Below are 17,202 nucleotides of genomic sequence, written 5' to 3'. Positions count from 1 at the left end.
AGCAATCAGACTATTTAATTCAAAAGTAAACAGATGAGACCAGATAATTGAATTTCCCTTCAGGGATTAATAAAGTTATTGTACACTGTAACAAATTGCTGTAAAAATACAGCATATTTTGTACAGTAATATACCGTTCTTTGTAAATACAGCTGAATACTGTAAATTCACGTGTTTTTCAAGAACAAAATATTAACAGCAAGCTACCGTACAATCTTACAGCAGATTACAGTATTTTTCTGGTTTGGGTTGATTTGAGTGTGACTGTTGCTGCAGTCCGACTGTTACTCGTCTCGGCAAATCTTCCTGCACATCACTGCTTTTAGCAAACAGTCAACACAAAGAAGTGACGAAATAGGTTTAAAATATTATGTATCAGTGATTTTACTCATTACTGAGGGAAGATGTGGAGAAAAGGAAGAACCGAGGACGACGATTTTCGGGCCTCAGACCTGCAGGGACCATCTGTAGCTGATCCATCCTGCTCCGGTTCACTTAACAAGGTAACTGTGATTATTAAAAAGTCAGCCTTACTTTTAATTCTGTCAGTCTATTTTATGTTTTATTCTTTGACAGTAACATAAATATAGCCAGGTTAGTTACTGCTTGGTGTTAGCTACGAGTCGCTAGCATGAATGCTAACGTTTCCCACACTGTTAGCTAGCTAGCTAGCATGAATGCTAACGTTTCCCACACTGGTAGCTAGCAGCTAGCATGAATGCTAACGTTTCCCACACTGGTAGCTAGCAGCTAGCATGAATGCTAACGTTTCCCACACTGTTAGCTAGCTAGCTAGCATCCTCTCCTTTGGCTGCAGAGTGGATAAAACTTTGGGTCTTTCTTTTAAACCAGACCAGGAAAATGAATTTCGAAGCAACCAGATCCAACTAGGTTAGGTTAGCTATCTCTGTCTTTCGTGTAATTTTCCATCAAATATCCAATGTGATGCTCCACTGATCTGTTATCAGATCTCCACATGTACTTGTCTGCATCCGACCATTTGGGTAATTTCAAGTTTTAAAAAGGTTTGTAGGATGTGTCATGTTGCTTTTCTCTCCACTTAGGAAAGGTAAACTTGCTTGTTATGCAAACGGCTGCAAAAATTAGATTTAAATGTGTACTGAACTAAACAGCTGTTATAAGTGGAAGCCTCTGTTTTGCTTAATTTTAGTTTCCTGTTTTGTTTTTTTTTTGTTAGTTTGTTTGGTTTTTTTGATGAATGTGACAGAGTTCCATATTGAGTTTAAGGGATGTTTGCCTACCACACCTAATATACTCTTTCTTTGTCATTTCATGGTAGGCGCTTCCTTGGTATCAACCCTGAGAGGGGAACAAAGGCAGCCAGGAGAAGGTGATGTTCCAGAGGTCGGGGAGCTGCTCCAGAAAAAGGCATCTACTGTAAATCCCCATGTAGTCACCTTTATAAAAAGACTGATGGACTCTGAGTGGGACTTCATGTAAACCCACAGCACCTCTCCACACAGGACCTCACTTTCACAAAGGAAAAGCCCCGTCTGCAACCAGATGTTCATGCTGTCATTCTAAGGTAACAAGTCTCAGTATTGTGTTGGGTTCAGTATAAAATACTTCAGTTCCAGGTTTGTTCCATGACTTGGTGTTTATTGAACATGATCAAGAGTTATGAAAGACTGATTCTGAAGGCAGAGTACCTGAAATGTGATGTGCAGTTTTTAAACAGATTGTTGACAACCTGTTAAACATCATTAGTTGTTTTTATAGATTGTATTTTACAAGACTTCAATTTCTTGAAATGTGTTAGCTGCTGAATGTGTTCAATGCAGTATTAAATAATTTAAGTGATATATAGGAATCTTTTGTTACAGTTCAGGAAAAATGGAAACCAAACTCAGTGTACCTGAACTAGAACATGCACAATGAGAACCTGTTCAGCATGAGGAAATGACTGTATGTTACTAAAATTTAATGGGTTAAATAAGTCAGTTTTTGAACTATGTTTGATACAATGTTGGCTTTAATAAAAGCTTAATGTTGAAAAGTCATCTCTTGTCTGAGCCATTTCTATGCTATGCTATTTCCCGGGGCTTTCATTTTGAAAGCCCCAGGAAATAGCTCTCTAAACAGCATAATACCGTAATATTTTTTACAGTATTAAACTGTTGTTGTAGAATACGGTAGGATTACTGTAAAATAACAGTGCGCTGCTGGCAACTTTAGCTGCCAGCTCTTTACTGTAAACTTACAGGGAAATTTCTTAGAGTGTATTGTATGAGTCTGGATCCATAACTGATTCTAGATCAATAATAATTCTGGATCAAAAATGATAAATAACACAACATTTCAGGTTTTATCTTTAATGGTTCCTCAGATGTTGTTCAGACTCAGGTTTAAATGTGAGGATAAACCTGATAGAAGTGATTCTGAATTCTGAAGGTAAAATTTCACAGAGTTAAGGATAAGAGCTGGAGGAACCTGAAGGAGCTCAGAAGGTCAGATGAAAGTCAGGTGATCCAGGTGTTGGATGGCATCAGCTGTGATTGGTCATCACACATAGATGTCTTCGTCCTCCACTGTGATTTTTGTTTCCATGGATCCAGGAGCACGACAGGGAACTGAGAGGAAAACCAACCTGTTAGCATCGCTGTTAGCATCAATGTTAGCATCACTATAAGCATCGCTGTTAGCATCACTGTTAGCATCGCTATAAGCATCGCTGTTAGCATCATTGTTGGCATCATTGTTAGCATCGCTGTTAGCATCACTGTTAGCATCATTATCGGTATCATTGTTAGCATTGTTTTTAGCATTGTTATTATCATCCCTGTTAGCATTGTTGTGAGCATTGTTGTTATCATCACTTTTAGCATGATTGTTAGCATCGTTGTTAGCATCATTGCTAGCATTGCTGTAAGCATTATTGCTATCATCATTGTTAGCATTGTTGTTAGCATCACTGTTAGCATCACTGTTAGCATTGTTGTTAGCATCGCTGTTATTCTGCGGCATGTGTTGCTGCTGTTACCATAGAGAGACTCCGCCTCTTTCTCCTGCTTTGCCTCCTCCTCCTCCTTGTTGCCTCGGCGACCATGCATTACTGAGTAGATGTTCTCCTCCTTGTTGCCGCGGCGACCATGCATCACCATGTAGACGTTCTCCTCCTTGACACCTGAAGCAGGTGAGCAGACTGTAAGTTACTGAAACCAGGTGTCAGGCTGCTTCTGATTGGGTGCTGTACCTGTGATGGTCGTCCTCTGACTCCTCCTCCTCAGGATGAAGATGACGATGAGGAGCAGCAGCAGGAAGGACAGGAGGAGGCACAAGATGAAGGTCAAACTCTTGATGCTGCTGCTCACATCTGCAGACACAGCAGCTGATTTAAACATCATCTGACTCAACTTTCTGATGGTCCTTGAACGCATCATCATCAAAGCTGAGCTCAAAATCATCCCTTGGTTCTCCATGTCTCATTAGAACCTCTCTAAACGGGAGAACCAGAGAGTTTCAGGTTGAACTGCAGGCAGTGTTTCCTCAGAGAGACTAAAATAAACAGAAACACTGAACAGAGGATCTAGTTGTTGGAGATCCATCCAGCATGGAGAAAGATCTACTGATGATGAGCAGAATAGAGAGGAAACATGGAGATAGAAGAACATCTACAGGATGAGGAGATAAAATGTGACCAAAAACTACAAGAAAAAGACGTTAAAGAGCCAAAATGTGACTCAGAAAGCTCAAACTAGAGATGAAATAGGAAATAGTTGATTATCTACAGTATGAGGAGACAAGACGGCCACAACAAATAGACCTAAACTGTCTAAAGAAGAACAAAACAAGACAAATCCAGAAATGCTGAGGTCAGATCTGACACCTGTTGGACCTCTGAAGCTGGTCTTCAGGTACCTGCTGAAACAAGGTCATGGTGGAGGTTATCTGTGTTCACACTCAGAGTCTCAAACACTAAAATAAACTCTGTAGACACAAATATCTGGTTCAGGTTTGAAACACGGAGGGTGAACAGAAATATCAGATCTGCAGCCTGAACATCGACTGAAAGCCTCAACAGCAGCTCAGAGTCTGGAAGAAGATTCAGTCATTTATAGCTGCTCTGGATAAAACATGTTTTTAGTAAAACTGGTTAGAAAAATAAGTAAAGGAAGATTTAAATCAGTCTGAGTTCACTTTTGATCTTCAAAGTTTCATGTGGCTCTGAACCCGAAAGCAGCTGAAACAACAAACCAGAACTCTGAACTAATTTCAATAGTTTCTACATCCAAACCATCCACATGTCTTTTAGATCCTATCCCAACTAGACTGTTCAAGGAGGTTTTACCTTTAATTAATTCCTCAATGTTAGATCTGATTAATCTCTCTCTAGTAACAGGCTATGTACCATAGGCTTTTAAGGTTGCTGTAATCAAACCTTTACTTAAAAAGCCCACTCTAGATCTAGATGTTTTAGCCAACTATAGACCAATTTCCAACCTCCCATTTCTCTCCAAAATTCTGGAAAGAACAGTTGCAAATCAATTATGTGAACATTTACAAAGGAATAGCTTGTTTGAAGAGTTTCAGTCAGGCTTCAGAGTGCATCATAGCACAGAAACAGCTCTGGTGAAAGTTACTAATGACCTTCTCATAGCGTCAGATAATGGACTGGTCTCTATACTTATTTTATTGGACCTTAGTGCAGCATTCGATACAATCGACCACAAACTTTTATTACAGCAACTAGAACATTGTATTGGCATTAAAGGGACAGCACTGGACTGGTTTAAATCCTACTTATCAGACAGGTTCTAGTTTGTGCATGTCAACAATGACTCTTCTGAGCATACTGGGGTTAATCATGGAGTTCCTCAGGGGTCTGTCTTAGACCAATACTGTTCACATTATACATGCTTCCCTTCGGCAACATTATTAGTAAGCACTAATTTCCATTGTTATGCTGACGACACTCAATTGTATTTATCTATGAAGCCAAATGAAATTAATCAGCTAGCTAGACCTCAAGATTGTCTTAAGGACATAAAGACCTGGATGACCTATAATTTCTTACTACTAAATTCAGACAAGACTGATGTCATTGTATTTGGCCCCAAACATCTTAGAGAATTGCTTTCAAAGCATATAGTTTCTCTGGATGGCATTACATTGGCCTCCAGTACTACTGTGAGGAACCTCGGTGTTATCTTTGACCAGGACATGTCCTTTAACTCGCACATAAAACAAATCTGTAGGACTTCCTTTTTCCACCTGAGAAATATTGTGAAAATCAGGAACATCCTGTCTCAGACTGATGCAGAAAAACTAGTCAATGCATTTGTTACTTCTAGTCTTGACTACTGTAATTCCTTATTATCAGGTTGTCCCAAAAGCTCTCTGAAACATCTACAGCTGATCCAAAACGCTGCAGCCAGAGTACTGATGGGAGTTAGCAAGAGAGATCATATTTCTCCTATATTGGTGTCTCTTCATTGGCTTCCTGTTAAATCTAGAATAGAATTCAAAATCCTTCTTCTGACATATAAAGCTCTTAGCGACCAATCTCCATCATGTCTTAAAGACCTGATAGTACCATATTATCCTAGCAGAACTCTTCGCTCTCAGACTGCAGGCTTACTTGTTGTTCCTAGAATCTCTAAAAGTAGAATGGGAGGCAGAGCCTTCAGTTATCAGCTCCTCTCCTGTGGAACCATCTTCCAGTTTGGGTTTGGGAGGCGGACATCCTCTCTATTTTTAAGACCAGGCTTAAAACCTTCCTTTTTGACAAAGCTTATAGTTAGGGCTGACTGGGGGACCCTGACGGGGTGAGCTGGTGTTTTCATTTGCACAACTGACGTCCCCTCTTGACGTCCCTTTAGTTTGCCCCTAGTTATGCTGCTATAGGCCTAGACTGCTGGGGAACCTCTCTTGATGCACTGAGCCCTTCTCTAACTACCTATGTATTTACTATATATACCATTATTGCATTACACTCACTCTGTTTCCCCCTGTGTCCTTTCTCCGAGTGTCCCTGGTCCCAGAGCTGGATGCTTCAGATGTGTGGTTGTTCTCCCACCTCCAGCTGCCCATTTCCATCAATCTACTCTGCATCACCCTCACTATACTTGATTTGCTCATCTACATATTTTTGAATTTACCACCAGCTATATATGTAGTATATTTAATGTCAGAGCCGTACACCATAGCAGTAAACTATAATCAGTTTCCATGTTAGTTGTACTTTGCATGTATCATCTGTCTTATCATGCATGTATTATTCTGTGTGTTTTATGGTCCTTGTGTCCCCCCCACCTCTCTATCTCTACCTCTACCCCTCTACCTCCATCCCTCTACCTCCATCCCTCTATCTCTACCTTTCTACCTCTTCTGTCCCTCTCAACCCGCCCAGCCAGCAGCAGATGGGTCCCCCACATTAGAGCCGGGTTCTGCTCGAGGTTTTTTTCCCTGTTAAAAGGGTGTTTTCCTGCCACTGTCTCCTTAGAGCTGCTCTGGGGGTTCAGGCATATGGGTTCTGTAAAGCGTCTTCAGACAATTTGACTGTAATTGGCGCTATATAAATAAAATTGAATTGAATTGAATTGAATTGAACCCGACACCTCAGAGTAACCAAACCAGAGGAACGCCGTCTGTTGACGGTACGTTACCGTTAGAATCAGACGTTAGCGGTCCGTTAAACATGAGCTACCATTAAACATCTGTTACCGTTAAACATCCGTTACCGTTAGACATCTGTTACCGTTAAGCATCCGTTACCGTGAAATATCCGTTAGTTCACCAGAGTACTGACAGGAGTTAGCAAGAGAGATCATATTTCTCCTATACTGGTTTCTCTTCATTGGCTTCCTGTTAAATCTAGAATAGAATTCAAAATCCTTCTTCTGACATATAAAGCTCTTAACAACCAATCTCGATCATATCTTAAAGACCTGATAGTACCATATTATCCTAGCAGAACTCTTCGCTCTCAGACTGCAGGATTACTTGTTGTTCCTAGAATCTCTAAAAGTAGAATGGGAGGCAGAGCCTTCAGTTATCAGCTCCTCTCCTGTGGAACCAGCTCCCAGTTTGGGTTCTGGAGGCGGACACCCTCTCTATTTTTAAGACCAGGCTTAGAACCTTCCTTTTTGACTAAGCTTATAGTTAGGACTGACTGGGGGACCCTGAGGGGTCAGCTGGAGTCTTCCTGCTGGAGGACCTCTCTGGATGCACTGAGCCCTTCTCTGCCTACCTTTATATTTAATATATATGCCGTCATTGCATTACACTCACTCTGTTTCTCCTTGTGTCCTTTCTCTAAGTGTCCCTGGTCCCAGAGCTGGATGCTTCAGATCTGTGGTTGTTCTCCCACCAACTGGCCTAGTCTCCATCATGTCCACTGTGGGATGCTGCTGCTGACCTTCCTCCAGCCCACTGCTTCCAGCTGCCCATTTCCACCAGTCTCCCCTGCATTACCCTCACTATACTTGATATGTTCATGTACTTACTGTTTGAATTTTACTACCTGCTATATATATATATATATATATATATATATATATATATATATATATATATATATATATATATATATATATATATATATATATATATATATAAAAAATAGGCTATATATAACACTGTGTATTATATGTTCCTTGTTCCCCACCCCCCTCTACCTCTTCTGTTCCTCTCTACCCTCCTTCCAGCAGCAGATGGGTTCCCCCACATAAAGATCCAGGTTCTGTTCCAAGTTTCTTCCTGTTAAAAGGGTGTTTTCCTGTCACTGTCTCCTTAGGGCTGCTCTGGGGGTTCAGGCATATGGGTTCTGCAAAGCGTCTTGACACATTTTGACCTGTAATTGGGGCTATATAAATAAAACTGAATTGAATTGAATTGAATTGAATTGAATTGAAATTAATTGAATCGAATTGAATTAACAGTGGTTCACATCATTTACATTATTTTGGTTGGCGTTTGTTGGTTGGTGTTTGTTGGTTGGTGTTGGTTGGTTGGTGTTTGTTGGTTGGTGTTTGTTGGTTGGTGTTTGTTTGTTGGTTGGTATTTGTTGGATGGTGTTTTTTGGTTGGTGTTTGTTGGTGTTTGTTGGTTGGTATTTGTTGGTTGGTTGGTGTCTGGTGTTTGTTGGTGGGTGTTTTTCGGTTGTGTTTGTTGGTTGGTGTTTTTCGGATGGTGTCAGTCTCTGTAATTGTAGACTCACCCTCCACCTGCAGCAGGAAGTCCTTCCTATGCAGCAGCTTCCCTCCTTCATCAAACACCTCCAGGGTGTAGTTTCCTCCGTCTCCGGTCTGAACTCGGCTGAACCTCAGCGATCCGTCTCTCAGCAGCTCGCAGCGTCCATGAAGACACGCTGAGGTTTGGTTCTTTCTGAGCAGCAGATGACGATGAGTCCACCGGACATCTCCCTGGAGCTGAGTCGGCAGACCGGACGGCAGCAGGACGTCTCCACCAGCTGATACCGTGATGATCTCTGAAGACACAGCTGGAGCCAGAGGTCCACAACACACCACCACATCCAGGTGAGATTCAGCAGAAAAATATTAATTCACTGTCCAAAGTCTGTCCAAAACAATTCAAACATGGAGCAACAAAACTAAAAGCTGCTCAGGATGACTCAGAAAGGACAAAATGATGAAACCTGTTTAAAACATCCAACTATGACTTTTGTTCGTTTTTCACTGACTCTAGGATTAACTCAAAACAACTGAAACATGGAGCAAAGTAGCTTCAAACCCTGTGGAGTAAAATGACTCAGAATGAGTTCAGAACAACTAAAAAAGTTCAAAATACATCTAGTTTAAATCAAACCAACATTTTAAACTAGTTCCTGATGGATCGGAAAACTGCTGGTGGTCTGTAAAACCAGAACACGTTCTGATCTGCTGCTGATGAACCATCCAGAACCTAAACTTGAGAACAGCTTCAGTTTTAGCTTCACATCTCTGGATCATACCTCAGGGCTGCTGCTACACTCACTTCCTGTAAATCAACACTTCTCTGTTTGCTTTTCATCAAACCAAATCTGAGGATTCTGAATATTTTAACTGAAATTTTTTCCTCAGTTTGATCTTCCTTCTGGTTTTCTGTTTTAGTCTTTAAGTTCCTTCAACATGTCTGATTCCTACCGCTGTGCTTCCTGGATCTGACCACAGAATGCCAGACAGGAAGTGACACATTGTCTACAAATCATCTACAGATCGTCTACATGTATCTCAGAAGAAGCTTGAATCCACAGACTGACCTTCAGCCATCAGTAGAAACACCATCCAGACACCGGTCACCATGATTGGACTGATCTGCAGGACTCTGAGCTCCACCTTCAGACTTCAGCCTGAGGAGGAAATGGCTACTGAGTGGCTGAAAGTAGGCTGAGGTTTCAGACCACGATGCCGCCTTCCAGTAAATGACTAGAACACACCTTCAGACACAACAGTACAGGCCTGGGAAGAGTTGCTGAAACATCCACTGATTCTACTCAGTAATCAAATTACTTCTCAATAGAGCAGCAGAAACAAACACTCTAAAAGTAGATTTAAAATGTAAGTAAAAAACCAGTGAAGCAGCAGGAATCAGAAGGAAGGAGTCATAGCACCACTAATCAGGTCTAGAAGGAGTCATAGTACCACTAATCAGGAAGTCCAGAAGGATTCATAGTACCACTAATCAGGAGGTCTAGAAGGAGCCATAGCACCACTAATCAAGAGGTACAGAAGGAGTCATAGTACCATTAATCAGGAGGTCTAGAAGGACTCATAGTACCACTAATCAGAGCTGCTAAGTTCTTGGGTGGACATTGTAAATCCAGTGAAGGTTGATGTCTATCAGTCCTAGAGGCTGTATGAAAAATGCAGTATTAGTTTGTGGAACATCAGCAGCAGAACTAAGAACCAGAAGTGAGCATTATTAAAATCCAGCTGACAACAGCAGGCTGATGGCGATATTTATGGGATGGACTGAAACCTGGAAGACATCTGGCAGAGAAACAAACTGAACTACAGCAGAGAAGAAACTTCTCATTTCTGCATTTAGCGGTTAGGAGGGAGACGGTGAATCTGACGGGGCTCAGAGATGATCTTTAACAAATGAAGGTTGGGTAAAGTTCTGATAAAGTCCAGGTTAAGTTCTGGCAAAGTTCTGGTAAAGTTCTGGCGAAGTTCTAGTAAAGTTCTGGTGAAGTTCTGGTAAAGTTCTAGTGAAATTCTGGTTAAATTCTGGTGAAGTTCTGGTAAAGTTCCGGTTAAGTTCTGGTGAAATTCTGGTTAAGTTCTGGTGAAGTTCTGGTTAAATTCTGGTGAAGTTCTGGCGAAGTTCTGGTGAAGTTCTGGTTAAATTCTGGTGAAGTTCTGGTAAAGTTCTGGCGTTTAATGTCTGAAACTTTAATTCCACCTTAACAGGACATTTTGAGTGCTAACATCTGAAACCTTAGCATGACCCCAGCGGGATGTGGAAACTGTTTCCAGGGGAATATTATGGGATGGAAGCATTACGCCAGCATATGTTTCCCACAATGCAATGAACCGGAGGCAGACATCTACTAGTCTTCATTAGATGATGTCATAGAGACAACGGTTTCTCTGATACCCGGCTGGAGGGTCACCATGGCAACATGCCTCCAGAAAGATTTCATGACGCAGTCCAGGTTAGCATGTTAGCATGTGAGGGTGTTATTGTGTGAGGGTGTTAGCGTGTGAGGGTGTTAGTGTGTTGGTGTGTTAGCGTGTTCACGTTCACTTCCCATAATGCACCACAGTGGGGTGGTGCATTCAGTCTGATGAATAAAAACACAGAGCTGCTATGGAGAGTAAATGAAGGGTTAATATCTTCTGAATAAATGGAAGCATTAGTATTTTATCACATGTAGTGACTTTGTTCTGGCATTCTTCATGCCGTGTCCCCAGGTAGACGTGTTGTCCTCTGCACTGTCTTCTGCCTGTCCTCTGCACTGTCCTCTATGTTTGTCCCTTCAGGTGTCCCCACATCGTTGGAGAAGACGTCAGTGGAGAGCAGAGTTTAGGAAATCAGTCTGAGGGTCTGATGAAACTTGGAGATGTTTTCTATGGAGTCAGTCTCCACCATCTGCTCCACGACCTGCCGGACTTGATTCTGCATCACCTGGTAGAACCGCCCCAGCTCCTGCACCACCACCTGCAGCTCTCCCTCCACCTGCTGCCGCTCCTGTTTTGCATCACTCAGAAGCTTCTTGTACTTGGACTCCACAGCTTTGATTTCGTCCTCCAGCTTCTTCTGGTAGAACTCTCTGAGCTGCGACTCTCTCTGATTCAACATCTCGACCACCTGCTGGTAGGTGTAGTTGGAGTAAAACTGTCCTCCATTAGCAGCCACCATCTCCTCCACCTTCTTCAGCAAACCCAGGACCTGAGTGCGTTCGTTGGCCTTCAGGTTGTTGAAGACGTGGTACCTGTTTCCGGCCTTCTTCAGGATCTCCTGCAGCTCAGATCCCACCTCCTGAAGCTGTCCCTGGATGTCTGCTGCAGTTGGGTTGTCCTGGGTGAACAGGACCATGGTGTACCTCCAGGCATCCTCTCCAAAGATCTCCTCCACCTTCTTGACGGCGTCTCTTTCCTCTGCAGAGAAGGGCCCCACCTTGATTACCAGCAGGATGGCGTGGGGCCCCGGGGCCGACATGTTGATGCACTTGGAGATCTCCCTCTTCAGGGCGGGCTCAGGGATGGAGGTGTCGAAAAAGCCGGGGGTGTCGACCATGGACACCTCCCTGCTAAATACCTCTCCAGTCTGCTTCCGGCACTGTCTGGTGACTGAGGAGAGAAAATAGCGTGATTGGTACCACAGGAACATCCACCAATCACCCACCATCACTTAGAACCTGGACCACCTCCTCTCATTACATTTATGTGTTTTTATGTCATTTGGCCGAGACAGAGAAATAAACAACTGTCCAGTTGGTTAATGAAGAGTCCCAGATACTCAAAAACTGGATCAAGTGACAAATGAAGTCTTTCCCCTATGGCCTATACATCTGTTCTCACTGGATCACACATTAAATGCAATCCTGCAATCAAAGATAACTTACAGTCATGAATAAAAGTTTCCATCCACTTATAAAGTCTGTCTAAACCATTTCAGTCTGTGGTTTCCAGTAACTCCTGTAACTCTGAATGTTCTATGAATCATTGAAACACGAATCTTTGTCACTTAATCAATCATGAACTTTGGTTCTTTCATAGATTTATTAAAGATCTTCTAGAAATTTGACTAAACCTGCTGGATCATAAATAAACAGAAATGTTAATATTTGGTTAAATTCGTCCGTTTCCTCCTCAGTTTGGTTCTTCTGGTTTCAATCTTCTGGTTGATCTTGAACTCCTCTGGACTCTATATCTACCATCCAGCATGGAGGTGGCAGTATCATTTTACTATCAATTTAACTGACTCAAGTCTGAGACAGAAAGACAACAAATGTAGATGAACGGCACCAGTTCTGGTGACGTTCCACTCCATTTATTGTCTTTCTGACTTGGCTCTTCAGGTTCTTGATGGGTCTAAGTCAGGACTTTGGGGAGACCAGTCTAGAACCTTCATTCCAGCCTGATGGAACCATTTCTTTATCTGATGTGTGTCTGGGGTCCCTGAGGCTAAATTAGGAAGTAAAAAGTAATAGTGACAATGATATTGAGGTAAAAACAGTAGGAGACACACTCTCTTTTTAGTTCTGTACTTGGATCTGTACATGTACACCTCAACATGACATGAGCACTGAGTCACCTGAGGACTGGCTGATGGCTGCACTGAAGGCGTCTCTTCCCAGTATGGTGTTTCCACTGGAGCTCTTCCCTGATCCAGTTTTCCCAACTAGAACCAGTCTGAAGTCTGAAGCAGAAACAGAACAAAGAATGAAGCAGCTGATGTTCCGTCTGGCTGCTGAGGGCACTCAGAGATAACACAGGTGGAATATGCACTACCACAGTGGATGCATAGACCTGAGAGTGAAGCTGGAGGTGGTGGTGTGATGATGATCTGGGGCTGCATGAGGTCAGAAGGTGTTGTAGACATTTGTAGATGACAAATACTGTAAATACTTGTCCAAAAGGATTCAAAATTGTCCGGAATGTTTTAGAATTTGTCCAAAACGAGTTCAAAAACATCCAAAATGACACAAAATTGTTCAAAATTACTCAAAAATGCCCGAAATGAGCTACAAATTGTCTAAAACATCCAGATGTTTGGTGAGAACCTGATCAGGACCACCACGGTGAGTGCATGGTCCTGATAGTGAAGCATGGTGGTGAAAAACCAACACAAAAAGACACAAAACAATCACAAAAAGATGCAGAACAAACCTAGAGACACAAAATGACCACAAAAATAGGAATAATGTCTATAAAACACGCTAAACAACCACAAAACATCACAAAACAAACACCAGGAGGTGCTGTAGAGGACAGATAATAACATCAACCTCTCTACCACCACAGTGAATCCAGAGAACATCATCACACCAGAGCTTCTCCTCTAGAACCAAGTGGAACCAGGACCTGGACAGTGTGAGTCCTGAAGCCAGCAGAACCTTTGAGGTGTTCTCCGGAGAAAGGTAGAGCAACACAACCTCTCCAGCAAAGAGCACCTGAAGAAAACAGAGAAGAATGTGAGCAGAAATGAGTGGACTCTGGTTCTCTGGAGGTTCTCTGCTGGAATATTCCTCTTCCTCCACCTTTTGCAGAAACACTTCCTGTGTCTGTTGCTGTCGAGGGTGTTACAGTTAGACTTCAGGTCCAACTTTAGCTGTGGTTAAAGAGCAGAAGTCATTCAGACTGGAGGAAAGTTTCATACCTAGAGGTCGATCCTTGCTACCTCTTCTCTGTCGTAGAGCTATTCACAAAGAAACTGATTCAATTACAATGTTATCAAAAGGATGTTTCATTTGACTTTTGTTCTGTTGTCACTGTTATCTGTAGTTCATAATGCAGAGTCACTGTAAGTCCACATCGAATTCTCTAAGTTTTCATTATTAATCTGCACACTCCAAAGGACTTCAGTCTCCTCAGCAGGTGGAGACGATTTTGGTCCTTCTTGTACAGGACCTCAGTGTTATGTGTCCAGTCCAGTTTATTGTTGAGGTGAACACCCAGGTATTTGTATGTGTCCACCATCTCAATGTCCAAACTTTGGATGTTCACCGGTGCAGTCTGGGGTGTCCTCCTCCTGCTGAAGTCAATGATCATCTCCTTCGTCTTACTGGCGTTGAGCTGCAGATGGTTTCGCTCACACCAGTCAACAAAGTCAGAGATGACCGTCCTGTACTTCCTCTCGTCCCCCTCAGATACCCGACAATGGCTGTATCATCGGAGAACTTCTGGAGGTGACAGCTACCAGAGTTGTAGTGAAAGTCCGATGTGTACAGGGTAAAGAGAAAGGAGGACAGACTGTCCCCTGTGGACCTCCATGCTGCTGACTACCACATCAGACACACAGTCCTGAAGCCTCACGTACTGTGGTCTGTTGGTGAGGTAGTCGATGGTCCAAGCAGCCAGGTGACAGTCTACTCCTGCTCCTTCAAGCTTCACCCTGAGCAGAGAAGGCTGGATTGTGTTGAAAGCACTGGAGAAGTCAAAGAACATGACCCTCACAGTGCTGCTGGGGTTCTCCAGGTGAGTCAGCGATCTGTGCAGCAGGTAGAGCACTGCATCATCTACTCCAATGTTCGGTTGGTAGGCGAACTGCAGTGGATCCAGATGCTGGCTCACCTGGGGACGAAGGTTCTTGAGGACGATCCTCTCCATGGTCTTTATCAGATGAGAAGTGAGGGCCACAGGTCTGAAGTGGTTTGGCTCCCTGGGGTTCCTGGTCTTAGAGACAGGAACCAGGCAGGAAGTCTTCCATAAAACAGGAAGCCTCTCCAGAATCAGGCTCAGGTTAAATATGTGCAGCAGCACCTGACAGAGCTGGTCTGTACAGTCTCTAAGGAGTCTGGAGCTGATTCCATCAGGACCTGCAGCTTTCCTGGTTTTGATCTTTTTAAGCTCACTTCTCACCTGATCAGCTGTTATGGAGAGGCAGGGGGTGGTGGAGGAGGGTGGCAGGAGGAGGATGGCAGGAGGAGGGGTGATGGTGGTGGTGGGGGGTGAGGAGGAGGGGTGGTGGTGGGGGGTGAGGAGGAGGGGTGCTGGTGGTGTATAAGTTAGTGCTAAAAATCAACCACGTGACTGACGTTGTAGCTAAAGTAGTTAACTTCATCAGGGCGAGAGCATCAAATTACAGACAGTTTGTTGTGTTTTTGGAGGAGATTAGAGTGAACATGGTGACCTTGGTTACCAGACAGCTGTCAGATGGATCAGCCTGGACAAGATGCTGAAACCAGTTTGGGATCTGAGAGCAGAGATTCAATATCAAACAAAATCCCTCCATCCATCCCACACCACCTATAAATGCCTGATCTTTATCCTTTCACCATTTTTCTTCTGTTTTCTAATTCTGTGTTTTTCTGCACCACTCGGATCATTTATTTTTGGAACCATGAATGTCCTCACTAACGGGAATGATGGATAGTTATCAATCATTCCTGTCAGTGATGGATAATAATCAATCATTCCTACTGTTCCTGTCAGTGATGGATAGTTATCAATCATTCCTGTCAGTGATGGATAATAATCAATCATTCCTACTGTTCCTGTCAGTGATGGATAGTTATAAATCATTCCTGTCAGTGATGGATAGTTATCAATCATTCCTGTCAGTGATGGATAGTAATCAATCATTCCTGTCAGTGATGGATAGTTATCAATCATTCCTGTCAGTGATGGATAGTAATCAATCATTCCTGTCAGTGATGGATAGTTATCAATCATTCCTGTCAGTGATGGATAGTTATCAATCATTCCTACTGTTCCTGTCAGTGATGGGTCTTAATCAATCATTCCTGTCAGTGATGGATAGTTATCAATCATTCCTGTCAGTGATGGATAATAATCAATCATTCCTACTGTTTCTGTCAGTGATGGATAGTTATCAATCATTCCTGTCAGTGATGGATAGTTATCAATCATTCCTGTCAGTGATGGATAGTAATCAATCATTCCTGTCAGTGATGGATAGTAATCAATCATTCCTGTCAGTGATGGATAGTTATCAATCATTCCTGTCAGTGATGGATAGTAATCAATCATTCCTACTGTTCCTGTCAGTGATGGGTCTTAATCAATCATTCCTGTCAGTGATGGATAGTTATCAATCATTCCTGTCAGTGATGGATAATAATCAATCATTCCTACTGTTTCTGTCAGTGATGGATAGTTATCAATCATTCCTGTCAGTGATGGATAGTTATCAATCATTCCTGTCAGTGATGGATAATAATCAATCATTCCTACTGTTTCTGTCAGTGATGGATAGTTATCAATCATTCCTGTCAGTGATGGATAGTAATCAATCATTCCTGTCAGTGATGGATAGTAATCAATCATTTCTGTCAGTGATGGATAGTTATCAATCATTCCTGTCAGTGATGGATAGTAATCAATCATTCCTGTCAGTGATGGATAGTAATCAATCATTCCTGTCAGTGATGGATAGTTATCAATCATTCCTACTGTACCTGTCAGCGTTCCTGTGCGACAGTGCAGTCCAATGATTGTGACTTAATTATGCAACAACAGTCACAGCTTATCATTGCAGCTTCTTTTTTTATCTCCTACATTTATTTTTAACCATATAACAGACATAATAAAATATGAGATTGCTACAGATAAACACAAGTAATTTAATCCCCCTCAGATGAGGCTGAACACGGTAGCTCTGGGGCCCCCTGGTGGCTCTGGGGCCCCCTGGTGGCTCTGGAGCCCCCTGGTGGCTTAGTAGCTTATAGCTGCTAGTTTAGTAGCTTATGGCTGCTAGGTCAGTAGTTTATAGCTGCTAGTTTCATAGCTTATAGCTGCTAGTTTAGGAGCTCATAGCTGCTAGTTTAGTAGCTAATAGCTGCTAGTTTAGTAGTCAGTAACTGCTAGTTTAGCAGTTTATACCTGCTAGTTTAGTAGCTAATAGCTGATAGTTTCATAGCTTATAGCCGCTAGTTTAATAGTTTATAGCCGCTAGTTTAGTAGTTTATAGCTGCTAGTTTCAGAGCTTATAGCTGCTAGTTTAGGAGCTCATAGCTGCTAGTTTAGTAGCTAATAGCTGCTAGTTTAGTAGTCAATAGCTGCTAGTTTAGTAGTTTATAGCTGCTAGTTTAGTAGCTAATAGCTGTTAGTT

At 42.5% G+C, this 17,202-nt stretch overlaps 2 protein-coding genes across 2 annotated transcripts; both read right to left on the bottom strand.

Annotated features, from left to right (window-relative positions):
• Nucleotides 1-1,961: 1,961 nt before the first annotated feature.
• Nucleotides 1,962-9,285, bottom strand: LOC111575713 (uncharacterized). The gene is made up of 5 exons (XM_023280996.3): nucleotides 9,221-9,285; nucleotides 8,180-8,461; nucleotides 3,215-3,334; nucleotides 3,002-3,145; nucleotides 1,962-2,591 (listed from the first exon to the last, which is right to left on the bottom strand). Exons 1-5 carry the CDS (start codon nucleotides 9,261-9,263, stop codon nucleotides 2,524-2,526), a joined length of 657 nt encoding a protein of 218 aa, XP_023136764.1. The 5' UTR covers nucleotides 9,264-9,285; the 3' UTR covers nucleotides 1,962-2,523.
• Nucleotides 9,286-10,989: 1,704 nt separating this feature from the next.
• LOC111575716 (GTPase IMAP family member 7-like) lies at nucleotides 10,990-13,011 on the bottom strand. The gene is made up of 3 exons (XM_035953175.2): nucleotides 12,939-13,011; nucleotides 12,724-12,828; nucleotides 10,990-11,756 (listed from the first exon to the last, which is right to left on the bottom strand). The coding sequence occupies exons 1-3, from the start codon at nucleotides 13,009-13,011 to the stop codon at nucleotides 10,990-10,992; spliced, it is 945 nt and encodes a 314-aa protein (XP_035809068.2).
• Nucleotides 13,012-17,202: the final 4,191 nt, after the last annotated feature.

The sequence above is a fragment of the Amphiprion ocellaris genome, chromosome 14, assembly GCF_022539595.1.
Source record: "Amphiprion ocellaris isolate individual 3 ecotype Okinawa chromosome 14, ASM2253959v1, whole genome shotgun sequence".
NCBI lineage: Eukaryota > Metazoa > Chordata > Actinopteri > Pomacentridae > Amphiprion > Amphiprion ocellaris.
The sequence above is the reverse complement of the archived record's forward strand: the minus strand, read 5'-3'. Positions and strand labels throughout refer to the sequence as shown.

What these genes read in the sequence shown, in the direction of transcription:
- LOC111575713 (XM_023280996.3), bottom strand. Translation starts at nt 9,263, where the DNA reads ATGGTGACCGGTGTCTGGATGGTGTTTCTACTGATGGCTGAAG. An exon ending in GTTTCTACTGATGGCTGAAG is followed by an intron (nt 8,462 to 9,220) that starts GTCAGTCTGTGG and finishes CTCTGGCTCCAG; the next exon opens with CTGTGTCTTCAGAGATCATC. An exon ending in TCAGAGGACGACCATCACAG is followed by an intron (nt 3,146 to 3,214) that starts GTACAGCACCCA and finishes CACCTGCTTCAG; the next exon opens with GTGTCAAGGAGGAGAACGTC.
- LOC111575716 (XM_035953175.2), bottom strand. Translation starts at nt 13,011, where the DNA reads ATGTCTACAACACCTTCTGACCTCATGCAGCCCCAGATCATCATCACA. An exon ending in ACCTCCAGCTTCACTCTCAG is followed by an intron (nt 12,829 to 12,938) that starts GTCTATGCATCC and finishes TTTCTGCTTCAG; the next exon opens with ACTTCAGACTGGTTCTAGTT. An exon ending in AGCCATCAGCCAGTCCTCAG is followed by an intron (nt 11,757 to 12,723) that starts GTGACTCAGTGC and finishes TTCTCTCCTCAG; the next exon opens with TCACCAGACAGTGCCGGAAG.